A 21,196-nucleotide genomic window follows, 5' to 3' on the forward strand; every position below is an offset into this window, starting at 1 on the left:
TGTAGATTTAATTTGTTAGATCAATGAATGTCTCTTAACTCTTTATCAAAAAAAAAAAATTATATAAATTAAATAAAGGGCAAATTACCAAAACCCCCCTGAGGTAAGTCTAAATAACGAAAAACCCCCCCATGTTCTCGTAATTACGAAAACCCCCCTGAGGTATGCAGACGTCTTACAAATCGCTCTAACGGTGTTAGACTCGATAGAATCTTTTTGATTCTCCCGAATATTCCTCCGATAATACCAATTTTGCCCTTTTACTCGAAATTAACCTTAGGGGGGTAATTGTAAGCATTTTATTTAATGAGGGGTCATTATGAATGTACAAAATACTTATTTTTCTTAAATTAAACCCAAATATAATCAATCATTATGAATGTACAATGTATTTTTATTGGATTAAAAAAAATCAATGAATGAGATTTCAAAATTTAATTATTTTTTATATATAAAATTAAATATTTTACAATTCGAGAAATACAACCATGCATCATTCAAGCTAAAAGCATAAATCCGTATGAATACTCCTCTAGATAAATAAAATCAATTAAAATATATAAATAAAAAAAATAAAAAATTATAATATCAAATTATCAATACAAATTACAAAGTAATAAATAAATTTATAAAAGCAATAAATCATCAACTGAAAGGGATGTCAGGGGGGATTTTCGTTATTTAGGCTTACCTCAGGGGGGTTTTGGTAATTTGCCCTTTATTTTTTACATATTTAACAGAAGGATATAATAGACATTTCACGTTTTCGGTTAAAAAAATTCGGTCAACCGTTAGTCAAGGGGGGTTTTCGTAATTACGAGAACATGGGGGAGATTTTCGTTATTTAGGCTTACCTCAGGGGGGTTTTGGTAATTTGCCCTTAAATAAATTTACAAGTTCGGTCCGCTACCTTAACGTGCCATTGAGTTACCATGATTTATATTCCCTCCATTAAATACTTGTGGGGGCAAGGAATGGAGCCTTGGGCAAGATATTTCACCTTTTGGTACAAGATAGATATTTACGTAAAAATAAATGAGAAAACAAATACCACATATCACTATTTTCCTTCCACAAAATTTTTTCTCTCTCTTCTTTCTCCTCTCTTCTCTTCTTTCACGTATATTTTTTTTTCTATCTCTCCGTTCTCCTCGCTACTCTTTCACGTCAATTCTGAAGCATCTATTAATGGTTGAAACAGTTTCAAAAAAAAAAAATTTAAATAATAATTATTCTAGAGAGGGTAAAGATTAAAGGAAATTGAAAATGCAATAAAGAAATTGAGAGAGAAAATGGAAGTAGAAGTAAAGAACAGGCGCTGGCGTTGCAATATTTCAATAAATTGTGAGCATTATTATTTACCATAATTTTTTGTATACCAATATTTTAGTCTCTCTGGTTAATTTAGAGGCATTTATGGTAACTGCATAGGAGCAGTGGCAGGTGCTGTACAAAGCCATAATAATCTCTGTCGCTCGCTCTCTATTCCGTCGTCTCTCTCTCTCTATATATCTCCCCTCTCTCTCTCTCTCTCTCTCTCTCTCTACAATTAGTAATTAGTAATTAGTAATTAGTATAATTACCGTCCGTCGCTATCCTATATCTCTCAATATCTGTATAGAAATATTTTCTTGTTTGTTTGGGTTTTTTCTCATGTGTCCTTTCATTGCGCTTCAGTTGCACTGTCCCCATAAAAGCCCATGTCACAGTCGCCGCCATTACCTAAAGTCCTCCACTTTTTTTTTTTTTTTCTTTTTTTTCTCCCATAAATAAATCCCTTCTTCAACACTACAAAATCCCAACTTGTAATTATAAACGAAAGTATGTTATATATACAGTGTCCACCACCCTGCTTATATTGAAGTTTGATGTATTTCCCCTGTTTGCAGGTTTACAGCATGCTCTTACAGAGAGAGATCACTAATTAAACTTGTCTCTACAATTTCTCAACCTTGAGAAGAAAGAAAAAAAAATGGCGGAAAAAGGCGCAGACGTCATCAAATCTCACAAATTATTTTCCTCCTCCGAGGTAAATTTTACATTCTCTTACATGTTTATGCATATTCTTTTGCTCTGTTTTGTGAAATGTCCTTTCTTTTTTTCTTGGGAAAGGTGGTGGAGGAATTGAAGGAGCTATGGTCAATGGCGCTGCCCATAACAGCAATGAACTGTCTGGTTTATGTTCGAGCAGTAGTTTCAGTGTTATTCTTGGGCAGGCTGGGCAGCCTAGAGTTAGCCGGTGGGGCCCTCTCCATCGGCTTCACAAACATCACCGGCTATTCAGTTTTAGTAGGTCTGGCCTCCGGCCTTGAGCCAGTCTGCAGCCAAGCCTACGGCACCAAGAATTGGGACCTACTTTTAGTCTCTCTCCACCGCATGATCTTCATACTCTTCATAGCAATCATACCCATCACCGCCCTTTGGATCAATCTTGAATCAATAATGCTTTTCATGGGGCAGGACAAAGATATTACCTCAATGGCAGCAACATATTGCATCTATTCTCTGCCAGACCTTTTAACAAACACCTTGTTGCAGCCGTTGAGGGTTTATTTGAGGTCGCAAGGTGTGACCAAGCCACAAATGTGGTGCACGCTGTTGGCGGTGGTGTTCCATGTTCCGTTGAATTATGTTCTTGTGGTGGTTATGGGGTTGGGTGTTAGAGGTGTGGCGGTGGCTTCTGTGCTCACTAATCTGCATATGATGTTGCTTATATTGGGGTATGTTTGTGTTTATGGGAGGTGGGAGTGGAGATGGAGGAGGTCCGGGATTGGCGGGGATTGTGGCGGAATTGGCCGGCTTCTTAGGCTGGCGATTCCGAGCTGTGCCGGAATATGCCTTGAGTGGTGGTGGTATGAGATTGTGACTGTGCTTGCAGGTTATTTGCCTAATCCTAAGCTGGCTGTGGCTGCTACCGGCATTTTGATTCAGACCACTAGTCTTATGTATACCGTTCCTATGGCCTTGGCTGGCTGCGTTTCTGCCAGGGTGAGTTTTTTTTTTCTTTTTTTTTTGAATTATATATTCAATGTTCATTATTTGCAATTGCTGTCACACTCGTGTGTTTGTTGGATTGGATGTGGTGCTTATTCAATCGAAACTAGTTAGGTACATGTGTTACTTGTGATGTGGATCTAAAGTTGTAAAAATCTCGTCTTTTCGATCTCTCGTGGTTATTCGATATGCTTGTGATGCAATAGTTTTGATACAGTTGTCTACTTTGCTAGCTATCGTACCGTTTTAGTCCTGTAAAAGCTTTATTTTGGTTTTATGAACTGCCCTTAATTTATTTTTCTTTAAATATTTTCGAAGGCGTTCTTGTTTTTTAATTAGTTTATTTAATTGATTGCATCATACTGTTTATATTCAACGTATCGTATAGATAAATGTGGTTAGAAAAGTGGTGCATGTTTCAAGAATCCCATCCTGTTTAGTCATGTTGAATTTGTATGTCAATTTGATGACATATGCATCTTAACAAATCAAAGATTGTGATTCTGCTGATACATTCTTGTATTCTTGTTATGCCTAAATAAAATCGTGGCCATGCTTTATGATGCAATCAGCTTACGGAAGTTTCCGGTACAAATGGGCATCATATCTTGAGTACCTTGTCTTAATATAATTAAATTTGTTACTATATACAATTGCATCATATCCTGTAAGTTTGTTTTAATTTTTAATTCCCAAATTGGATAATTAATTAATTTGTGCAGGTAGGCAATGAGCTGGGAGCCGGTAAGCCATACAAAGCCAAGCTAGCCGCAATGGTTGCATTAGCCTGTGCATTTGCAATCGGATTCATTAATGTCATTTGGACGTTGATATTTAGGTACAAATGGGGTGGTCTCTTCACTAAAGACGAAGAGCTCAAAGCTCTCGTTGCATTGGTTTTACCAATAATCGGACTATGCGAACTGGGCAACTGCCCGCAGACAACAGGCTGTGGCATCCTACGTGGTACAGCGAGGCCGGTCGTGGGGGCCCACATCAATCTCGGGTCTTTTTACTTTGTGGGGTCACCAATAGCTGTCGGCTTGGCTTTCTGGCTCGGCTTTGGCTTCACAGGTCTGTGGCTCGGCTTGCTCTCGGCTCAAGCTGCGTGCGCTGTGTCGATTCTGTATGTTGTGTTACGATGCACGGATTGGGAAGGTGAAGCTGTGAGAGCGTCGAAAGTTTCGAGCGTAGAGATGAGTGATAAGTGCAATGCTGAGAATGAAGAGGAAAAGGGGTTATTGTTAGTGGGGAATGTTTCTTTAGGGTGAAGAGGGGATTTGTTAATGTACTTGTGGGCTACTTACTACTTGGATTTGTTTTTCTTTTTTTTTGGTGGTATGGGGTTTTGTGAAGATATTACAAAAAAAGAAACACTTAATTATATTCAGGCAGAGAATTTGAATTCATGGTGGACCATACTTTATTAGCTACATAATTGAGTCTGAAATTGGACAAAGCTTCTTCCACTTGGCTGAGTAGTTGTTTTTGTTTTTTGGTGGGCATGTATTGTTGCATTACCACACAATAGACAACTCTACGTACTGTTGTGTTGGGAAAAAAAGCTTATCTGATGTATGAAGAAAAATAAGTGTGTTTGTTTTATCAATCAATGCATTAATGTTTGTGGTATGCAAGTGGGATTCAGGCATACAAAAAAACAAAAAAAGAAAGAAGAAAGAAGAAAGGTTGTGGATGGTGATCAGGTTATAGATAAGGGATTTCTAGATTTAAAGTTGTTTGGTCAGTTCTTAACTTTTTGTACAGACACCTGAATTTGACCTATGTCTCAGAAATCTCTTTCACACCACTATTGTTTTAGGCTTTTTTAGTATTATCAATATATTAATAATAAAATATCTTTTCATATATATATCATTTTTTTTATCTTTGGTATAAAGCTAAAATGGAGATATTGAATAACTGCTGCACAGTCACCATAGATCCAACTTTCTATCTTTGGTATAAAACTAGACTATCACACTAAGTGCCTGGTGGCTCTTATTTATTTCCCTAAAATATATATAATTGTTGTGTTTTCATTAAAATATAATTGTTGTATACTATATATTACTGAATTGAACCAACATAAAACTACTAATGCCCACCCGACCCTCGGAATCATACAACTAAAGGAGAGGTTATGGATTTCTGGGGTTAATTGCCCATTTTCGAAAATATCAATGTACTTGTCTTATACTAAGTTTTTACGGGTGTTGAAATGTAAATAGACCAATTATAATATTTCTGTGAATAATCGAAATTGACTTAAATGGCATATGAAACCATTTTTCCGTTAACAGTAGCGTAACTAACGGCGTGGGCTGACTTCGGAAAGAAACCCTAACGTTAGGAGCCACGGGTAACGTCGTCGCCAATCGTCGCCGCGGCCGGAGATCGGCGACGGCCACTACTCCCAAGGATAAGTCTTTCGATTCCACGATGCCTATGGTCCGTCTCTCCGGCGATCAGCTGCGCCGCTGCTCTGAAGCTCTCGAGTGCTTTAAATCTCAGAAAGTCAACTCTCCGCAAACAATCCACCAAGAATTCCAAACGTTGCAGGTTTATAAAATAATTGCCGTTCATACATATATTCATGTATCTGAGGGGCCTATCTCTGCTGGGTTGGCAATTGGCATGGATTCTGTTGTTGTTTTTTTTCATTTAATTTGAGGTAATATAGAAAGTCTAGATTCTTAATTGCAGGCAAATAGGATGGGAGCTTTAAACATGAGGAATAGATGTGCTGTGGCTCTTAGCAGCTTTAATTACTCTAAGAACCGTTACACTGATGTCTTGCCATGTATGTTAATATGCAATACAAATACTTCAAATGTACATTTTACCTTTCAGAAATGATTGTGTTTGGATTTCATTGATGCAGTTGACGAAAACAGGGTTATCTTGAATCAGTCTTCTGATTACAGACCTTCAGCTAAGGGATATATTAACGCAAGCTTTGTACAGGTGATATTTTATCCTGTTTGAATTTATTTTGTAATTTTGTAGCGGACAATTGTAAATACAATTGGATTCTATATATTTTACATTGAAAACTGATTCTTTTGATTTTAGAATTCCAAAAATGTTTCTGGGTTTATTGCGACTCAAGGTCCACTTACACACACTTCTGAGGACTTTTGGGAAATGATAATCCAGTATCGCTGCCCTGTCATTATCATGCTCACTCGGTTGATTGACAATTACCATGTAAGAGATCAGATATTTTTTCAATTTTGTTGCAATGGATCGAAGTCATCTTTGTATCATGACATGGTCTTAATTTTGCGGAAGTTACCATAAATATTCAGTGACTTTATGTTTCTTGATCTCGAGAGGTCAGAGTAAGATTTACTATAAGTTATTTCTCTTACATTGGTAGTATGTATATTATGAATGCCTTTCTAGTATTGATTCTGGTTTCTTTCTCCAGATCTTTACGTTGATTGGATTCACATCCTCTTGATTGCTTTGGGTTCATTATTTTGACTGTCTAATGCTGCTCTGTTTCTGAAAAAAAAATTAATTTTTTTCTGTGCTAAATGCAGACAGATAAGTGTGTAGATTATTTCCAAGCGGAAGATGGACCAAGAGAGTTTGGTAATATATGCATTGCCACCAAGTGGATTCAGACAACAGACAATTCTTTAGTACTGCGATGCTTAGAAGTGAATTACAAAGAGGTGAGGCTTATGTTAAATCATTTTCCAACTCTTAGACAAATCTGGGACTCGACTTTTGATTAGAAAACATCCTACTTTGCAGTCAGAGGAGTCACCTTTGTCTGTTTTGCACATTCAGTATCCTGAATGGCCTGATCATGGGGTGCCAAAAGACACTCGTGCTGTTCGTGAAATCTTCAAAAGAATATCACATGTCCCACGTAGTCTTGGGCCAATTGTTGTTCACTGCAGGTTTGCCTTTGATTAGCGTGATTTATAAATGATTGTCCGAATTCTTCAATGTCTGATACTTGTTTCTCTAACAGTGCAGGTATTGGTAGAACTGGAACATATTGTGTCATCCACAATACAATCCAAAGAGTTCTTACTGGAGACATGACTGCTTTGGACCTCGTTAATACAGTTTCCACTTTTAGGTCACAGCGAATCGGAATGGTTCAAACACTGGTATAGTTTCGTAATACTTCTTCACTTGGTGTGCACTGCAGTATTCGTTCGTATTGCTGACTAGATAGATGCGCTTCTTATTTTGCAGGAGCAGTATATTTTCTGCTATGATGCAATTGTTGATGAGCTTGAAAATCTCATATCAGATAGTAACAATCAAGGAAATTTGTAATGATTCTCACTGTTCATTGAGCAATTCATTCTAATTCTTGGTTTGTAGGCCTTGGTCGATTACTGTGTGATTATTAGTACATAATAATGGAGTCTATTTGAATCTTATTCCCTCTGAAATTGCAAAACCTGCATTGGTTGAATCCTAATTCTGTAGGACAGAACATAACATTTGTAAAGACACAGCATCTTTCATGTAATGCAATATTTTCGTGACCAAAGATTATACAAATTGCATTGCTTTAGATTCGTTAAATTGTGGATCTATTTGATGATGGAACAGATATGCCTAACATCGAAAGCTGTGTTTAGCCATAAATTCTATTACAAAATACCGCTTAAAACTAAAACCTGAGGAAAAATTTCAAAGTTGACCAAAGTACAGGAAAACCTAAAAATGAAGCTCCAATGGAAAAAATCGACACAAGACCTTTCTTGTGCAAGAGAAACAAAATCAACCTAATCCACTTTACTACGAGCTACTCTTGCACGATGTTTGAGCTCAGCCTTCTTCCATCTCACCATCAGATGACACATTGAAAACAAGGTGTTGACCTGCAAGAGAAAGGACCACAATCAATATACAGAATTAGGGCAAGTAGTCGTATGTAAGAGGAAAAAAGACCACGAAAAAAGTGTGAAAAATCACCGACCAAGATTATGATTGCAATCACCAAGAGGGGCCCGGACCAAAGTATGGAGAGAAAGATGCCATGAGAGTCAAAGTAGTTTTGGCCTGCAAAGCTTTTCCAGTTGCCGGCTAATAAATGATTAAGCCTCTCAGCTAGATAAACTCCTCCAACTGCACAATGTCAATGCTTCGGTTAAAATTCTACTTTTGCAATGTGGGCACCAATAACAACATATTCTTGATTAATTATTCTACTTCATTTCCTTAGTTTGTTTTGTTCACCTAACACCTTTAAACTATGCTCCAAAAGAACCGATTTATCACACATACAACATTACTAATAAGTAAGAGTTCATGATGCAATAGCACACGATGTAGAAAGGAAACATACGTGCAAGAAGGAACAAGCACATCTGAAAGTTGATGTTCTTCCTTGACATGAAAACTACAAGTAGCAACATCACATGAAACGATACAAGACATATCAACCAAGGTTCCTGCAGATAAGAAACGATATTCAAACATCAAATTTGGTATCTTGTCTTCTTCAGAAACATTTTAAATCCAGCACTTGCAACAATATACAAAAAATGGTTGATTGGAGAAAAGAAATGCCAACACATTTTAACTAAAATATATTCAAAATTGATGAAGTATTATAGATAACTCAGTTCCTTTCAACTGCATAATGCATACAAAAAGCTTTAGAAAAAAAGGCCAAGAAAAAATAAATATCATAAGTTAATAAAAAAATTCATAATCCTACATCATCCTAGATTCAACTAATATTCATGATAATAATTATAAAAAAAAAAAAAAAAAAAAAAAAAAAAAAAAAAAAAAATTCTATCCAGCGCATTCCAGCAGAATCGGAATCTTCGTTCTCAACAAAGTCTCAAGAAACAACGCATTTTAACAACAATGGGCGACGCTAAAAGCTAAGAAAGAATACCTTCCAGTCAATTGCGTGGAAGAAACCAATGAAATTTTCATAGGCGGGTTTGAGTCCAGAGCGGAGTTCCGCTGTGAGCTTTTCCATCAGATCTGCCATTTGGTCCATGTGTTCATTAACAGCAGATTTCAGCTCCTCCATCTTTTACCCCTTACTCAAGATTTTCTTCACAACAAAAATTGTATTTCAGAATTTTCAACTTCGATTCTGTTGGATCGTGTTTCTCTTAGATCGGTCTCAGCGAACGACGCCGTTTCTTAGTGGGAGCCCAAGTGAAAGACAATAATAATAGGGCCGATTCTTATTATGAAATTAGGGCTCAAGATTTAGTACTGTTGTACTATCTAATTACATAAATACCCCTTTAAAGATTTCAATTTTCAAGTACCCCCCACCTTTCCCCTTCTCCTTGGCATATGATATATATGATCAACTAAGTTAGGCAAGTAATCAATGATTGTTTCTTCACTTCTTACTCAACAGTGTTACTTTCAGAATCTCTGTATATATATATATGTATATAGAGCATTGCATGAGCACTTTTGATCCTAACAAAGTACAATTAACACGAAAACAAAGTTTCATTAAAAAACGAACAAACAAAGAGATGTATGTATACATTATTACATAGTTACAAGTTATTCACAACACCAAGAAGAGGCAGTTAACAGAAACCTGTCCTGCCATCCCAGAGAAATAGCTCTCCCATCATCTCTTTCAAACACCCTAAAACCACCACCATTTTCTCCATCAATATGTACAGGTGAACAATGGCTTCTTATTTTCAGCAGCAGTTTTGCCTGCATTACAGAATTCGAACTCTGCCTAATTCCCAAGAACCCGTGATTCTCCATTCTCCCTTTCCATGTCTCCATCCTCTCATACCTCAGACATTTCTCCCCGTCTTTATCGTAGTTCATCACATGTTTAATCTCTTTCCCCAGATGATTCCTCTCGATACTTAACCTCTCAGCACTATCGAGTGGAAGGCAATCATCCAGCGAGTCGAATATCGCTGCAAAGTAATGCAACGACTCCATGAATCTCGATAAGAAATTCTGAGTTTTTCTGCTTCCTTCTTGTTCAACAAGCACCACAACGGAAGGGCTCAGCGAGTAGACGTACTTTAGCGTGTCGGAAATCTTCGAGTAACTGTTTAATGAATTCAGATGAAATACTAAGTTGGCTGCAACCGTTTCGCCCTTCCTTATCTTCGGTCTCGCAAACTTAGATCCTCTCACAATGCCTTGAAACTCAAACACTAAGTTCCGAAACCCTTTAGAAAAACTCACCAGTCTTGATTCAGTTTCTTGAAGTTGTTCCAAGCTCGAGGCGAACCCTGTGATTCTGAGCAAGATTCGATCTGTTGCAGTTGCCTTTTCTGATAGAGATTGCATGAGAGAAGGCCACTGGAATCCGTAAGATATGTCGAAATCGATGACATGCAAAGCCCTGTTGTTGGTGTTTGCCTCTCTCTCAAAGGCTTCAATAATAGACTGGTTTGCGGTGAAATGAGCAAATTGATAGAATGGCGAAACCTTGTAGAGTTCTGTGAATGCCAAGAACTGTTCCTCGGGAGTTGGGGGCTCCATTATCATATCGTAGAACGGAGATTTTCTTGTGAGGAGTCTTGCGATAAGTCCGTCAGCGAAATAGGCAGCAACCCTTTGGACAGAATCTCCTGACAAGGAAACATTCTGGTACAGTTCGCAGAGGTTTTCGATAGCTGAGGGGATGTTGTTTTCGTCAACTGATGTGGCAGATATGAGGAGGAGATGGATTAGTTGAAGCCCTTTTCCGTCTTCTTCAAGAGTTTCGGTGTCTGTCTTGTGATCGAGCTGCTTTAGCATTTGCTCCCTTGTTTGGAAGAGGGAGAATATTTTGCCTTCTTCACAGGTTTCACTTGAATCCGAGTTTGTCGGAGTTTCGATTATCTTAGTTTCTATCATTCTATCATGATAAGTTGGATCTGTGACAAGGGCAAGCTTAAGGCTCAAGAAATCATCATCGTTTATTACCTCCATTCCAAACATTGAAATCAGAGAGAGAAGAACGAGAAATGTGTAGTGAAAGATGGAAAGAAAGAAGAGGAAAGGGAGAAATGTCAAATGAAAGACTGGAGGAGAGAGAGAGAAGGAGAAATATAGTGGTATTTAAAGAAAACGTTTTTCATGTGTGAAATTGAATGGAGACAAAGATTGTTACATAGGGAATAAATCTTGAGTTCTTCGATATTCGATATTCGTATAGACAAGAAACAAAAGGTATCTTTTTATTGCTTAGACAACAGTGTTGAAGGTCAAGAATATGTTCAATGTTTGAATACTATGAAAAGGTATATTTGGATCTTTGGGAGGTTCGGAGAGGTCAAGAAATGCCATGTGTAATTTGCTGACAAAAATAAAGCTTGGAAAAATTCAGCATCTAAATAACGTTTTCGTTCGCTTGTCCGTATTCACAAATTCAATCTTCAACTTTTAGATTCTTTCTTTTTCACTAATCAATTGTCCCAGTTTCATTGACTTTCTCTCTCTTGTGCAAAAAACCAGTTTTCTATTGGGATTTGGCTCTTATACATGAATCGTTAAGAACAACAAAAATGAGTTCTTGATGCACTCTCCGTGACTCATCAAGAATATTGATCATTTAATATATCATGTGAATAAGCAACTAATTAGATGCTTCGAAACTTTTTAATTCGCGTAAAATTGTATTTATAATATTCACTATGATAAATATATACTGCTATACATATTTATTGAAAACTCAGTTTGAACTTAAGACTTTTCCATAAGGATAAAGTTATGTTTATTGGATAATTTTTTATTCGATGTGTAGCAGAACTAAACAACTGTAGAAAATGTGAGGCATTTGGTCTGATGAAATATCACAGAAGTTGCGTTAGCGTGTACAGTTGTTTGGCGGCAGAATGAGAACAAGCAAAAACGATGGTTTATTCAACGAGGGCATCTTAAACAAGTGTTTCGATGCTTACACAGTAGTAAGAAATTGTTGTCTCTATTCGACTTAAAATAATTGTTTTAGTAACATTGATTTCTAAGCAGTTGCTTAGTCTGAGATTTGCAAGGGGATCCTTTCTATTTTGTCGGTATATATTAATCCAAAAAATTAACATGTTGCTCTGCTTTTGAATTATAATATTCAAGCATAGGAAATGGTGTTTGAACGAATCCACATAAATCTCAATGTTGAGAATCTGGAGAGTGTTGTGACATTTGTTTGTGTCGTAATAAAAAAATGAAGAAATTAATCAAAAATTAAAATAATAATAATAATAATAATAAGGGAACAAGGGAAACAAACTATAGAGAGAGATGTAGCTATCACAAGACAAACCCAAATGTAGTAACTAACGAGGTATGGTGAGATTCCTTTGTTGCAAGAGAACTGAATATTCCCCTTCGCCATGACCAAAGAACACAGAGTATCAAGAAATTCGAAATATGATACAAATTGTTTTTATGCTATATTATATTTTCAGACCAAGACAAATGGTTTGAAGCCGAAACAACAATGCTAAAAGAATTTTGCCACTTGTGTTGTTGTTTTACTCGCTCCTCTTCCAAACAAATATTCCTTTGTCAAATGGCCAACATTCCAAGTACTATCACGAAGGTTTCAATGTTGGAAATGGAATAGAAGCTTCTATCTTCTTTGTCATTTAGCATTTCTTGTACGACAGGTAGACACGTGGAAACTGTTTGGTCCATGCAGCTTGTTCTAGATGAAGAGGTTCTTTATTCAACATTGACAAGATATATACACAAGCAAGTGTAAATCTGGTATGTATGTATTGCTAAACAGTGCTCAGAGTAGAAACTAGAAGCTCAAAATTTACCAGAACATTGGTTTGAGGAAGAGTTGCTATCTAAAGAGAGATAATATTTCCAAAATAGTTGCTACCTGAATTTGTATAATGAATGGTCATTGTCATTTCCGAAGAAACAATCATAAACAATACATAGTCTCTTTTCCTCTTTAAGACGACGAATTAAACTCACAATGCTCGAGTAAACTGTGTCAAATTCAGTCAGAGACACAGAGATGTGCCTATTCTATTCAAACTGTTCATCTATACTCTCTTCATAGAACTGAGACACATTTCATATTCGAAAATGCAATAACTATGGAAACAGACCTAAAATCAGATGAACTGATAATATCGATCAATCTGAACCAATATCCACCCCTTTTTCCTTAAGGAATCCCTTGGCTTCAACAATATCCTACAAGACAAAACCAAAGGTGATAGTATAAACAACTGATCCGAGCAGATTACGACACGCGGGCACGAAATACTCCATATCATAGCAAGCATCATATCCAAATATTGCAGATTTGTAAATAAGATAGATACCTCTTGTAATAGAAGTGACTCCTGAGGGCAAGTTGGGAACCGCATAAGGCCAACTCCAACCATTAATAAACCGTAGCATCCAAGTGTTACAATGGAGTAGAGAGGTAGCTGGAATAAAAATGTAGTCGGTAAATGAGAATAAGGAAATATAACGGGGGGTAAAGAAGGAAATAGTATATATATATGTGAAGCTCACCAACCAAGTATAGCTTTCAGGAAGCACTGATGTCTGTAATAGGCTAATCCAGATAGCTGAAAGGGCTACCAGCAAAGCCATAATCTTTACAATGTGCTTCATTGGATCTCGATTAAGACTATTTTTCACTTCAATTTCACTTTAGTACCTTGGACAATTAATTAGGAAAACATAATTTTAGTTCTTAAGAAGAGAAAACAACTTCCATTAGGCAAAACACTAGACACATGTCATTCAAAATATTCAAGAAAAGCAACGCAACTACAGAGGTGAAAACGGGCGAATACAAGAATCATTCATTATTAATACTGCCATCAGAAGGAATAGGTATGGTAATTATTTCACTGTCACATTTGAAGAAATACAAATGGACAAACTCAAAGCCCTTGCGCAATTTCCCAGACATCATCATATGGCAGGCAGATCAATTACGTCTTACAACACGGGAAAAAAAATATTAATCGGAGCATAATCAATCCTAATAGTATTAAAATGCATGATAATATTAATTTAAAAATCAAGTAACAAAAAATAAAAATAAAAATAAAAAGATTTAACGCCGATTTACATAAAGAAGAGGGTATACCTAATAGAAGGGGTAAAGGGTTAAATCATATAAATATCCAGATTGTGCATATTATGATTTGGGTTGAGAAATATTACCGCTGACTTCAAAGGAATGCGAAATTGGTTCGAACAGATCGCTGGCAGAGTAGGGAGAGGAAGGAGATCCTAACAAATATTGTACTGAAACAACCGTCTTATATTTCTTGGGGTCTGCAATGGCGGAGAGAGATGGGTTTCACCGGTGTTTTGCGTTATGTATGCAAGTGAGTTAGGGTTTGTTTCCTAACAAGGGACTAATGAATGACATATTTTCACTGTATGCTTGTATTTTTCTTTTTAATTACTTGCTTCAATAATTAAATTCATTTTTAATTCCCAAAGCATGAGAGAGAGAGAGAGAGAGAGAGAGAGAGTGATATAGGTTTATTCGGCCCAATAAGCCCATCTGGATAAACAAATATATTGAATAACCAAACGTGGCTCAGGCCCAAATCCCACAGGATAGGAGGGAAAGAAATACAAGTAGTCACACATCGGTTCAATAATAAATTAAAACAAACGAGAAACAAGTACATAAAGCTACCAACTAACTATAATGCAACATTATTTGTGCCATTGTTGTAACTGCCATACTTGGGAAAGTAATCACACGATCCAGAGAGCATAAATCTTTCCTCGAGAAAGTTGTGCCACACGAGCATAGCCATTTATCTTGGCCACAATGCTTCTCGTGGGTTTTCAGATCCGCAACCACCGAAAATTTCTTCGTATTGCAGCGAGTGCAAGTGTAGATCTTGTCACAGTGTGTCCTCTTGTAATGGTTCTTCACACACAAGATACTCTTAAGAGGCTGAAACTTTTTATGATCCTTGTTTCTTTTGCAGCCAAGATAAGGGCACGAGTACCGTTTTACAACAACGGGATCCGAGGTATATTCCTTAGTGGGCTTTGCGAGTGCAGCTGCTGTTTTGTACTCGTCACCATGGCCTCTCATGTGCATCCTCAGATTCGCATCTCTCTTGAAACCTTTCCCACATATAGTGCAGAAATGTGTGTGAGGGGCTAGAATCTCCTCCTTCTCGAGCTGCAGGATTTCGTATGACCCTGGGGGGTAGATTCTCTCCTACATCACCATCGTCGTCGCTTTTCATATCGTGATCTTCAACGGTGCAGATTTGTTCGGTCCCATAATAATCTGAAAGACCAGCTTCGTTAGCCAGATTTGTGACTCTGTTAGATTGCTCCAAATGAGTGATGGGAATTTCTGATAGGAGTGTAGTGTGTTTCACAGATGGGAGAAGAGTCCCTGCAGTTGATATTAACTGAACTATGATTGAAGTGAGATCAGCGGTGATAAGCTGTTGTTGCTGGACTAAAAGATTGTCTGAATGACCCGTAATTTGGGCAACGATTGAATGAAGTAAATGCTGGAGGTGATGAATCTTTTTCTCAAGGAATGAGAGATTGTGTAGCATTACTTTTGGATCCCAGTCTTGAGCTGTAGTTGAATCACGAACCCGATTATGATCAATCATCTGTAGTTGGATCCCATAAGCAACGGGATTTTGAGCTTCCCAATTGTGTCGCTGTGAAGATTGAGTTTTTCGAGGCTCGCTGGGAGAATCACAACCCTCCATTTTCTCAAGCACAAAACACAGTGATATTGAATCTGCAATACATTTTCGTAAAAAAATATTAATAATGTTTTGCTAAGATCATGCAACAGCTACAATGAGCATATCATGGGAAGCAGATCGAAGAGAGTATCGTTTTGAAATAGTAAGAATGGAGAGGAACTAACCGGATTAAAAAGAGGGCATGCAGGATGCTTCCCACCAATTCAATTCAATTCAATTCAATTCAATCACCACACGGTTTGTTACACTTACACACACTTGTTGCAGTTTCAATGAAAGAAGAAGACACTGTCCATTTATTTCATTCATTGACTCATTAAAATAAAACAAATATAATAATTAATAACAATAGAATAAATATTGATGAGAACAAAACAATTAACAATGGGTTGATGAGAAGCAACTGGGGAGGGGTGAAGCTGGTGGTGGTGGTGGTATGTTAATTGTTCAATGCATCCACATTTGTTTATTCTTTTTTTTTTTTCCAGTGTATGATATAGTTATCCAACCATTAGATCTTGGGATAAGCACACTAATTATGTACTTTGTAATTTGTAAGCAGGCCTATACTGGAAAAAAAAAAAAAAGGTTAAAAGGTGTTTTCAGTGGGATGAAGACAGCCCAGCAAAAATATTAGGATTGGTAGCCCAGCCCGTCTATCTAATGTAATTGGACCAAGCTAATTAGGCCCAGTATTTTTATTTAGGATTGCAAAAATCCAGATTCTTTTTATTTATCGCAGTCTCTCTCTCTCTCTCTCTCTCTCTCTCTCTCTCATGAGAAATTCAAATTCTGGCAGGCACAATTAATTGCCTCTAACACACACGCAAAATCAACTTTTGCCATTTGTTGAGGACACAGAGAGATGAAGATAGCACCAAGAAGAAAGACTCTAGAACAAATTATTTAATTCTTGAAACCAGGTAGGTAGGTAGGTATTCATTCTCACCTCACATTTTCATTTATCTTTGTTGCTTGCTTGCATTTCCTATTCATCTTGGTCAAGTTGGGAGAAACCACCACTTTTTATGATTTCAGACCAAAGGAATACCTACCTACATATTGCAAATTCACTTGGTATTTAAACAAAACAGTAGATCACTACTCACAATTTGATTTGTCATTTAATTTTTTTTCAATGCATCCGAGAATTCCTAACCGACACCACAACAAACACAAAACCCTCAGCTGCATTTCATCAAACAATTCCTCACTCCTAAAAACAGATATGTTTGTAGATTTCCAACATACATTTTATTTTCTTTCTTTTCTTGGCATCTGTCTATTACAAGACTGACTTTGAGGCTGAAAATCCATATTACATTACAAGAACAGAGAAGCTAGCTTCATATTTTTCATATACCTACATATCTACGATGTTACATATGCCGAGTCACCTAGCATTTAGCAGCATTCTCAGCACACTTTTCATCTTCGGCCTCTTCTCCGGTGAGATGCTAACACAAGCTATGCCTACCTTAAGCACTGCCACCATCTGGCTTCTTACAGCAACTGTCGTCTTGCTCACACGGAAATCAAGAATATGATCCCATTTGTTCTGCTGACCTGAGTTGCTCAATACCCATTTCGCTAGTTCAGTTCCTCCACTGACAGCTGGCTTACCAGTCAAAAGTTCTAGAAGAACCACACCAAAGCTGTACACGTTTCCTGCTGCTGTCACCCTCATTGTGTAAGCATACTCTGCAAATCCAAACGTGTCAGAATATTTATTACTACGAAACATTCTACAATTTTGGTTAGTGCTCAGAAAATAAAATAGTAATGATTATTTTGCAATTACCTGGAGGGACATAACCTACAGAACCAGCAACAGTAGAAAGACTGCATGTGCTCTTCGAAGGATCAATCACTTTGCAAAGCTCGATATCTCCCACCTGAGGCTCATTAAGGGACTTCAGCAAGATGGTTGTGCTGGAAAGATCGAAGAGAAGAATCGGACCGGAGTTGCATTCGTGAAGAAAAGCCAAACCCTGTGATACTCCGATAGCAATGCTGTAACGGCTTGCCCAATCCAATGTATTATTATTATTGCCCATACGACGGTGAAGAACGTCCGAAAGAGTACCCTTGTGGGCAAAATTGTAAAATAGATATGCACTGTCAACTGTCAAGACATACGCAAGTGGGATCATGACATTTGAATTAGACAGCTTCCCAAGAACTTCGAGCTCCTCCTCGAACCTTTCGTGGCTGCCCAATTGGAATATCTTGTCGCTCCAGTTAAGCTTCTTGATGAAGTAAGTGGCGCCAGATGGCATGACGGCTTTGTAGTACGTCGAGAATCTTGTCTTGGATGTGATGTTTGTGGGGTCCGCCGCCGCCTCCATTGCTTTCTTGAAATCAATATTCGCCATGTGGATGCTGTTTGGGGTCAGCAGATTACCATGGATGACCTCAAGTGGAGAAGCTTGCCCTCCAGGGTTGTGAAGATGCTCGGCGTTGATCCTGTTATAGTATCTTCTCGAAAAGAACATAGCTATCATTATAAGTAAGCCCACAGCAAAGCAAGCACTTGCAGCTGCAATTATGATGTCTGAAGCAAGTGATTTCCTCTTTCTTACCGCTGCAGGCGTACTAGGATTTTCTTTCGTAGAATAAATCAATCCCTTGTTTCCTTTTGTATCGAGTAAGACATAACCTGGAAAAGTCGGAACAACTCCAGAGAGTTCATTGTTCGATAGTACCACTTCGGTTAAGCTGGCTAACCTAGGCAAGAACTCCGGTATATTGCCTGAAAATCTGTTGTTCGAAAGATCCAAAACTTCCAGTGCGATCAATCTTGATAGAATAGCTGGGATAGGACCATCTAAGAAATTGTAGCTGAGATTCAAAGCGATTTGCAGTTTAGTTGGCATAGCTGGAATTTGTCCAATAAGCTGGTTCTTCCCCAGCTGCAGCTCTATTAGAGAAGATAAGCTTCCAATGGAATCTGGTATACGACCGCTCAGATTATTACCTCGCAAATCCAAATTCATAAGATTCGTCAAACTCGAAATCGACAAAGGAATCGATCCGTTCAACGAGTTCCAGCTTATATTCAGCTTCTGCAGTCTATTCAACAGCGTGATCCGTGACGGGATTTCCCCAATAAACCCGTTCGACTGAAGATTCAAGACTTGAAGACTCGTTAGATCACCCAACACCGAAGGCAATTGGCCGGTCAATCTATTATGTCCTAAATTCAAGAGAGCCAGCTTTCTGCACATACCCAACTCAAAGGGTATTTCTCCACTCAAGTTGTTCTCATTCAATTCCAAGTACACCAACTCCACAAGTTTCCCCAATGAGGTTGAAGGAAGTACCCCATTGAGAGCATTGCTTCCTAATCTCAAACGGAACAACCTGGTCGAAATGTTCGGGGGTATCGGCCCCTCGAGTTGGTTGGACGACAAGTCGAGGGACTGCAAATTGGGGCCCGATAGAAGATCGGACGGGATTTTCCCCGTCAGCTCGTTAAAACTGAGGTCTAAAACACCGAGGTAAGAAGTAAGCCCAGATGGGATAGTCCCATTAAAACGGTTTTGATTAGCTGCAAATCTCGAGAGTGTTGTGATATTCGAGAGGGATGCGGGAATGCCACCGCTGAGATTGTTTACAGACAGTACAAAGGTTTCCAACTTGGTTAGTTGTTCTCCTAAAACCTCTGGAATTTGTCCTGAGAGTATGTTGACACTGAGATCAATCAAACTCAGGTTTGTGTATTTGGTGATTTGGACAGGGATTTCACCTGAGAATTGATTGAAAGAAAGCTGAAGCTCCTCCAAAGCATTCATTTGTCCGAGGTTAATCGGGACTGATCCGGTGAAGGAGTTGCGGCTGAGGTTAAGACTCTTGAGTGAATCCAACGCATCCAGCTGTAAACCGATGTCACCGGTGAATGAGTTGCGAGAGAAATCCAAATGTTCCAACACAGTGAAACCGTTGAGGGTAGGGAAAGAACCAGAGAACTTGTTCCTACTAAAATTGAAGGCTCTGATTTGGCGACAGCCAGTGGTGTAGAGGTCTTGTGGGATTGAGGTAAGCTGATTATTTGACACGTCAAGAGATTCCAGAGTAGGAAGGGTGCATATAAGAGGGAGAAATTCAGAGGTGGATATTGAAAAAGAATTGAAAGAAAGTTTGTTTATGGAGGAATTATTAGGGGTGCAGAAAACACCCTTCCAAGAACATGGATTTGTGTCTTTTCCGACAGTTTTCCAGACGAAGGAAGGGCCGGTGTTGTTCTGTAAGATTTCGTAAACTCTGGTAATGGCGCTAACCTGATCGGAAGGTAATTGGGAAAACGCCAAGTGTAGGTGGAGCAAGAACACAAACAGTTTCAGAGCTGCAGTATACATATAAGCAAACCTCTTCATTTTTTTTTTATTTTTTTTCAATCTCTTGAAAAAAATAAAAAAAAATCCCAAGAAACTGTGATTATTATTATTGTGTGGGGGAAGAAGATGAAGGATGAAGAAATCTGGTATGTATGTTTGGGATGCATGTAAGAAGAAGTAATTGAGGAAGATAGAGAGAAATGTGGAAAAAAGGGGGGAGTTGACTGGACTTTGGTGTGCATAAACAAAGATGGGCCCACTTAGAAAATGGTGTGTTTTGTTTAGAGTTTCAATTATTTAAGTGGGAAAACACTGAAAAAAATAATATTCTTGTTGACTGACAAAAGAATAAAAACAGTGTCCCAAGATTGCTGTCACAGGTCTTCGGCCGGTTTACATTTGACCCTGTCTGTGTAATAACAAGTTTAATTAGTTTATTACTACTACAGTACTATGATATCAACCGTGTGCAACAGCCAACACCTATGTATGTTGTTGATACCCATTAAAGTAATTATTTCGTATAATTTACTACCCCATTGAAAAAGAAATTGAAGTTGTTATTTATTTATTTGTTTTGGAGAAGAAATTGAAGTCATTGTTAGTGAGTCAATTTAACGTGGCCTGACCTGACCACTTTTTTCAATGTTCCCATCAACTTTATTCCACACGCAAATTTCCTACTAATAATTCATTCATATATATGATATAACACCAATTTAATTTTCGTTATTGTTTTTCTTAACCTACTTTTTCCGGTGTTATTTTTTTCTTTCTTGAGAAGCATTTAATGTATATTCGCGCAGCGCTTGGGCCTTGAATACTAGGAATGAATGAGAAGTGGAAATGTCACACCTACCCTTTCATTTATATTTTCATTTCGAATTTGTTGATTTATTAAATGCTTACTACTGAATTTAATTGTAACGGCACTCTTGTGATCATACATTTTTATGGGAGGCTACAAATTAAAGAGGCGGAAGCTAAAACGGTCATAAAGGGCATTATTGATTAACAATATACACTAGTATTGAGTATTTATTTTCTCATTTTTTAGTTCAGTTTAAAATTATGTATATTTATTTTGATATTTGTTTGTTTCATGTTTAATAATAGATAGCATTTGGCAAATAGCAGTGTGCAAGTTGGGTTTTAACTTTTAAGAGATCCAATTAAATTCCCTGGTATCCATGGCACAAAAGA

General features: G+C 37.7%; 6 protein-coding genes and 1 pseudogene across 9 annotated transcripts; 2 read left to right on the top strand and 5 right to left on the bottom strand.

Annotated features, from left to right (window-relative positions):
* The first annotated feature begins 1,049 nt into the window (after positions 1 to 1,049).
* LOC105973110 (protein DETOXIFICATION 54) lies at positions 1,050 to 4,601 on the top strand. The gene is made up of 4 exons (XM_012998126.2): positions 1,050 to 1,344; positions 1,890 to 2,029; positions 2,113 to 2,988; positions 3,717 to 4,601. Exons 2-4 carry the CDS (start codon positions 1,973 to 1,975, stop codon positions 4,263 to 4,265), a joined length of 1,482 nt encoding a protein of 493 aa, XP_012853580.2. The 5' UTR covers positions 1,050 to 1,344; positions 1,890 to 1,972; the 3' UTR covers positions 4,266 to 4,601.
* A 556-nt stretch (positions 4,602 to 5,157) lies between these two features.
* Positions 5,158 to 7,516, top strand: LOC105973072 (protein-tyrosine-phosphatase PTP1). Of its 2 annotated transcripts, none has more exons than XM_012998077.2 (8): positions 5,158 to 5,556; positions 5,701 to 5,797; positions 5,879 to 5,961; positions 6,070 to 6,204; positions 6,543 to 6,677; positions 6,760 to 6,908; positions 6,983 to 7,124; positions 7,213 to 7,516. In XM_012998077.2, exons 1-8 carry the CDS (start codon positions 5,437 to 5,439, stop codon positions 7,294 to 7,296), a joined length of 945 nt encoding a protein of 314 aa, XP_012853531.2. In that variant the 5' UTR covers positions 5,158 to 5,436; the 3' UTR covers positions 7,297 to 7,516. The 2 variants fall into 2 exon arrangements, with proteins under 2 accessions (XP_012853531.2, XP_012853532.2); XM_012998078.2 differs by having other exon boundaries at positions 5,250 to 5,556; positions 5,687 to 5,797.
* On the bottom strand, positions 7,486 to 9,145 carry LOC105973074 (Tmem18). The gene is made up of 4 exons (XM_012998079.2): positions 8,879 to 9,145; positions 8,318 to 8,423; positions 7,949 to 8,097; positions 7,486 to 7,850 (listed from the first exon to the last, which is right to left on the bottom strand). Exons 1-4 carry the CDS (start codon positions 9,017 to 9,019, stop codon positions 7,755 to 7,757), a joined length of 492 nt encoding a protein of 163 aa, XP_012853533.1. The 5' UTR covers positions 9,020 to 9,145; the 3' UTR covers positions 7,486 to 7,754.
* Positions 9,146 to 9,440: 295 nt separating this feature from the next.
* Positions 9,441 to 11,272, bottom strand: LOC105972911 (GRAS family protein RAM1). Its single transcript, XM_012997889.2, has one exon. The coding sequence runs from the start codon at positions 10,909 to 10,911 to the stop codon at positions 9,517 to 9,519; it is 1,395 nt and encodes a 464-aa protein (XP_012853343.2). The 5' UTR covers positions 10,912 to 11,272; the 3' UTR covers positions 9,441 to 9,516.
* A 1,511-nt stretch (positions 11,273 to 12,783) lies between these two features.
* DPMS3 (dolichol-phosphate mannosyltransferase-like protein) lies at positions 12,784 to 14,418 on the bottom strand. 2 transcript variants are annotated; one of them, XM_012998133.2, is made up of 4 exons: positions 14,116 to 14,418; positions 13,453 to 13,600; positions 13,257 to 13,364; positions 12,784 to 13,125 (listed from the first exon to the last, which is right to left on the bottom strand). In XM_012998133.2, exons 2-4 carry the CDS (start codon positions 13,552 to 13,554, stop codon positions 13,066 to 13,068), a joined length of 270 nt encoding a protein of 89 aa, XP_012853587.2. In that variant the 5' UTR covers positions 13,555 to 13,600; positions 14,116 to 14,418; the 3' UTR covers positions 12,784 to 13,065. The 2 variants fall into 2 exon arrangements, with proteins under 2 accessions (XP_012853587.2, XP_012853585.2); XM_012998131.2 differs by having other exon boundaries at positions 13,453 to 13,591; positions 14,116 to 14,339.
* Positions 14,419 to 14,605: 187 nt separating this feature from the next.
* On the bottom strand, positions 14,606 to 15,874 carry LOC105972857 (protein SENSITIVE TO PROTON RHIZOTOXICITY 1 pseudogene; annotated as a pseudogene). The gene is made up of 2 exons (XR_016029482.1): positions 15,821 to 15,874; positions 14,606 to 15,688 (listed from the first exon to the last, which is right to left on the bottom strand). The product of XR_016029482.1 is annotated as a protein SENSITIVE TO PROTON RHIZOTOXICITY 1 pseudogene (transcript).
* Positions 15,875 to 16,885: 1,011 nt separating this feature from the next.
* Positions 16,886 to 20,575, bottom strand: LOC105973060 (leucine-rich repeat transmembrane protein kinase family protein). Its single transcript, XM_012998063.2, has 2 exons — positions 17,458 to 20,575; positions 16,886 to 17,357 (listed from the first exon to the last, which is right to left on the bottom strand). Exons 1-2 carry the CDS (start codon positions 20,030 to 20,032, stop codon positions 17,050 to 17,052), a joined length of 2,883 nt encoding a protein of 960 aa, XP_012853517.2. The 5' UTR covers positions 20,033 to 20,575; the 3' UTR covers positions 16,886 to 17,049.
* Between the last annotated feature and the right edge of the window lie 621 nt (positions 20,576 to 21,196).

The sequence above is a fragment of the Erythranthe guttata genome, chromosome 14 (genome assembly GCF_056151865.1).
Source record: "Erythranthe guttata isolate IM_541 chromosome 14, IM_541, whole genome shotgun sequence".
Classification (NCBI taxonomy): domain Eukaryota; kingdom Viridiplantae; phylum Streptophyta; class Magnoliopsida; order Lamiales; family Phrymaceae; genus Erythranthe; species Erythranthe guttata.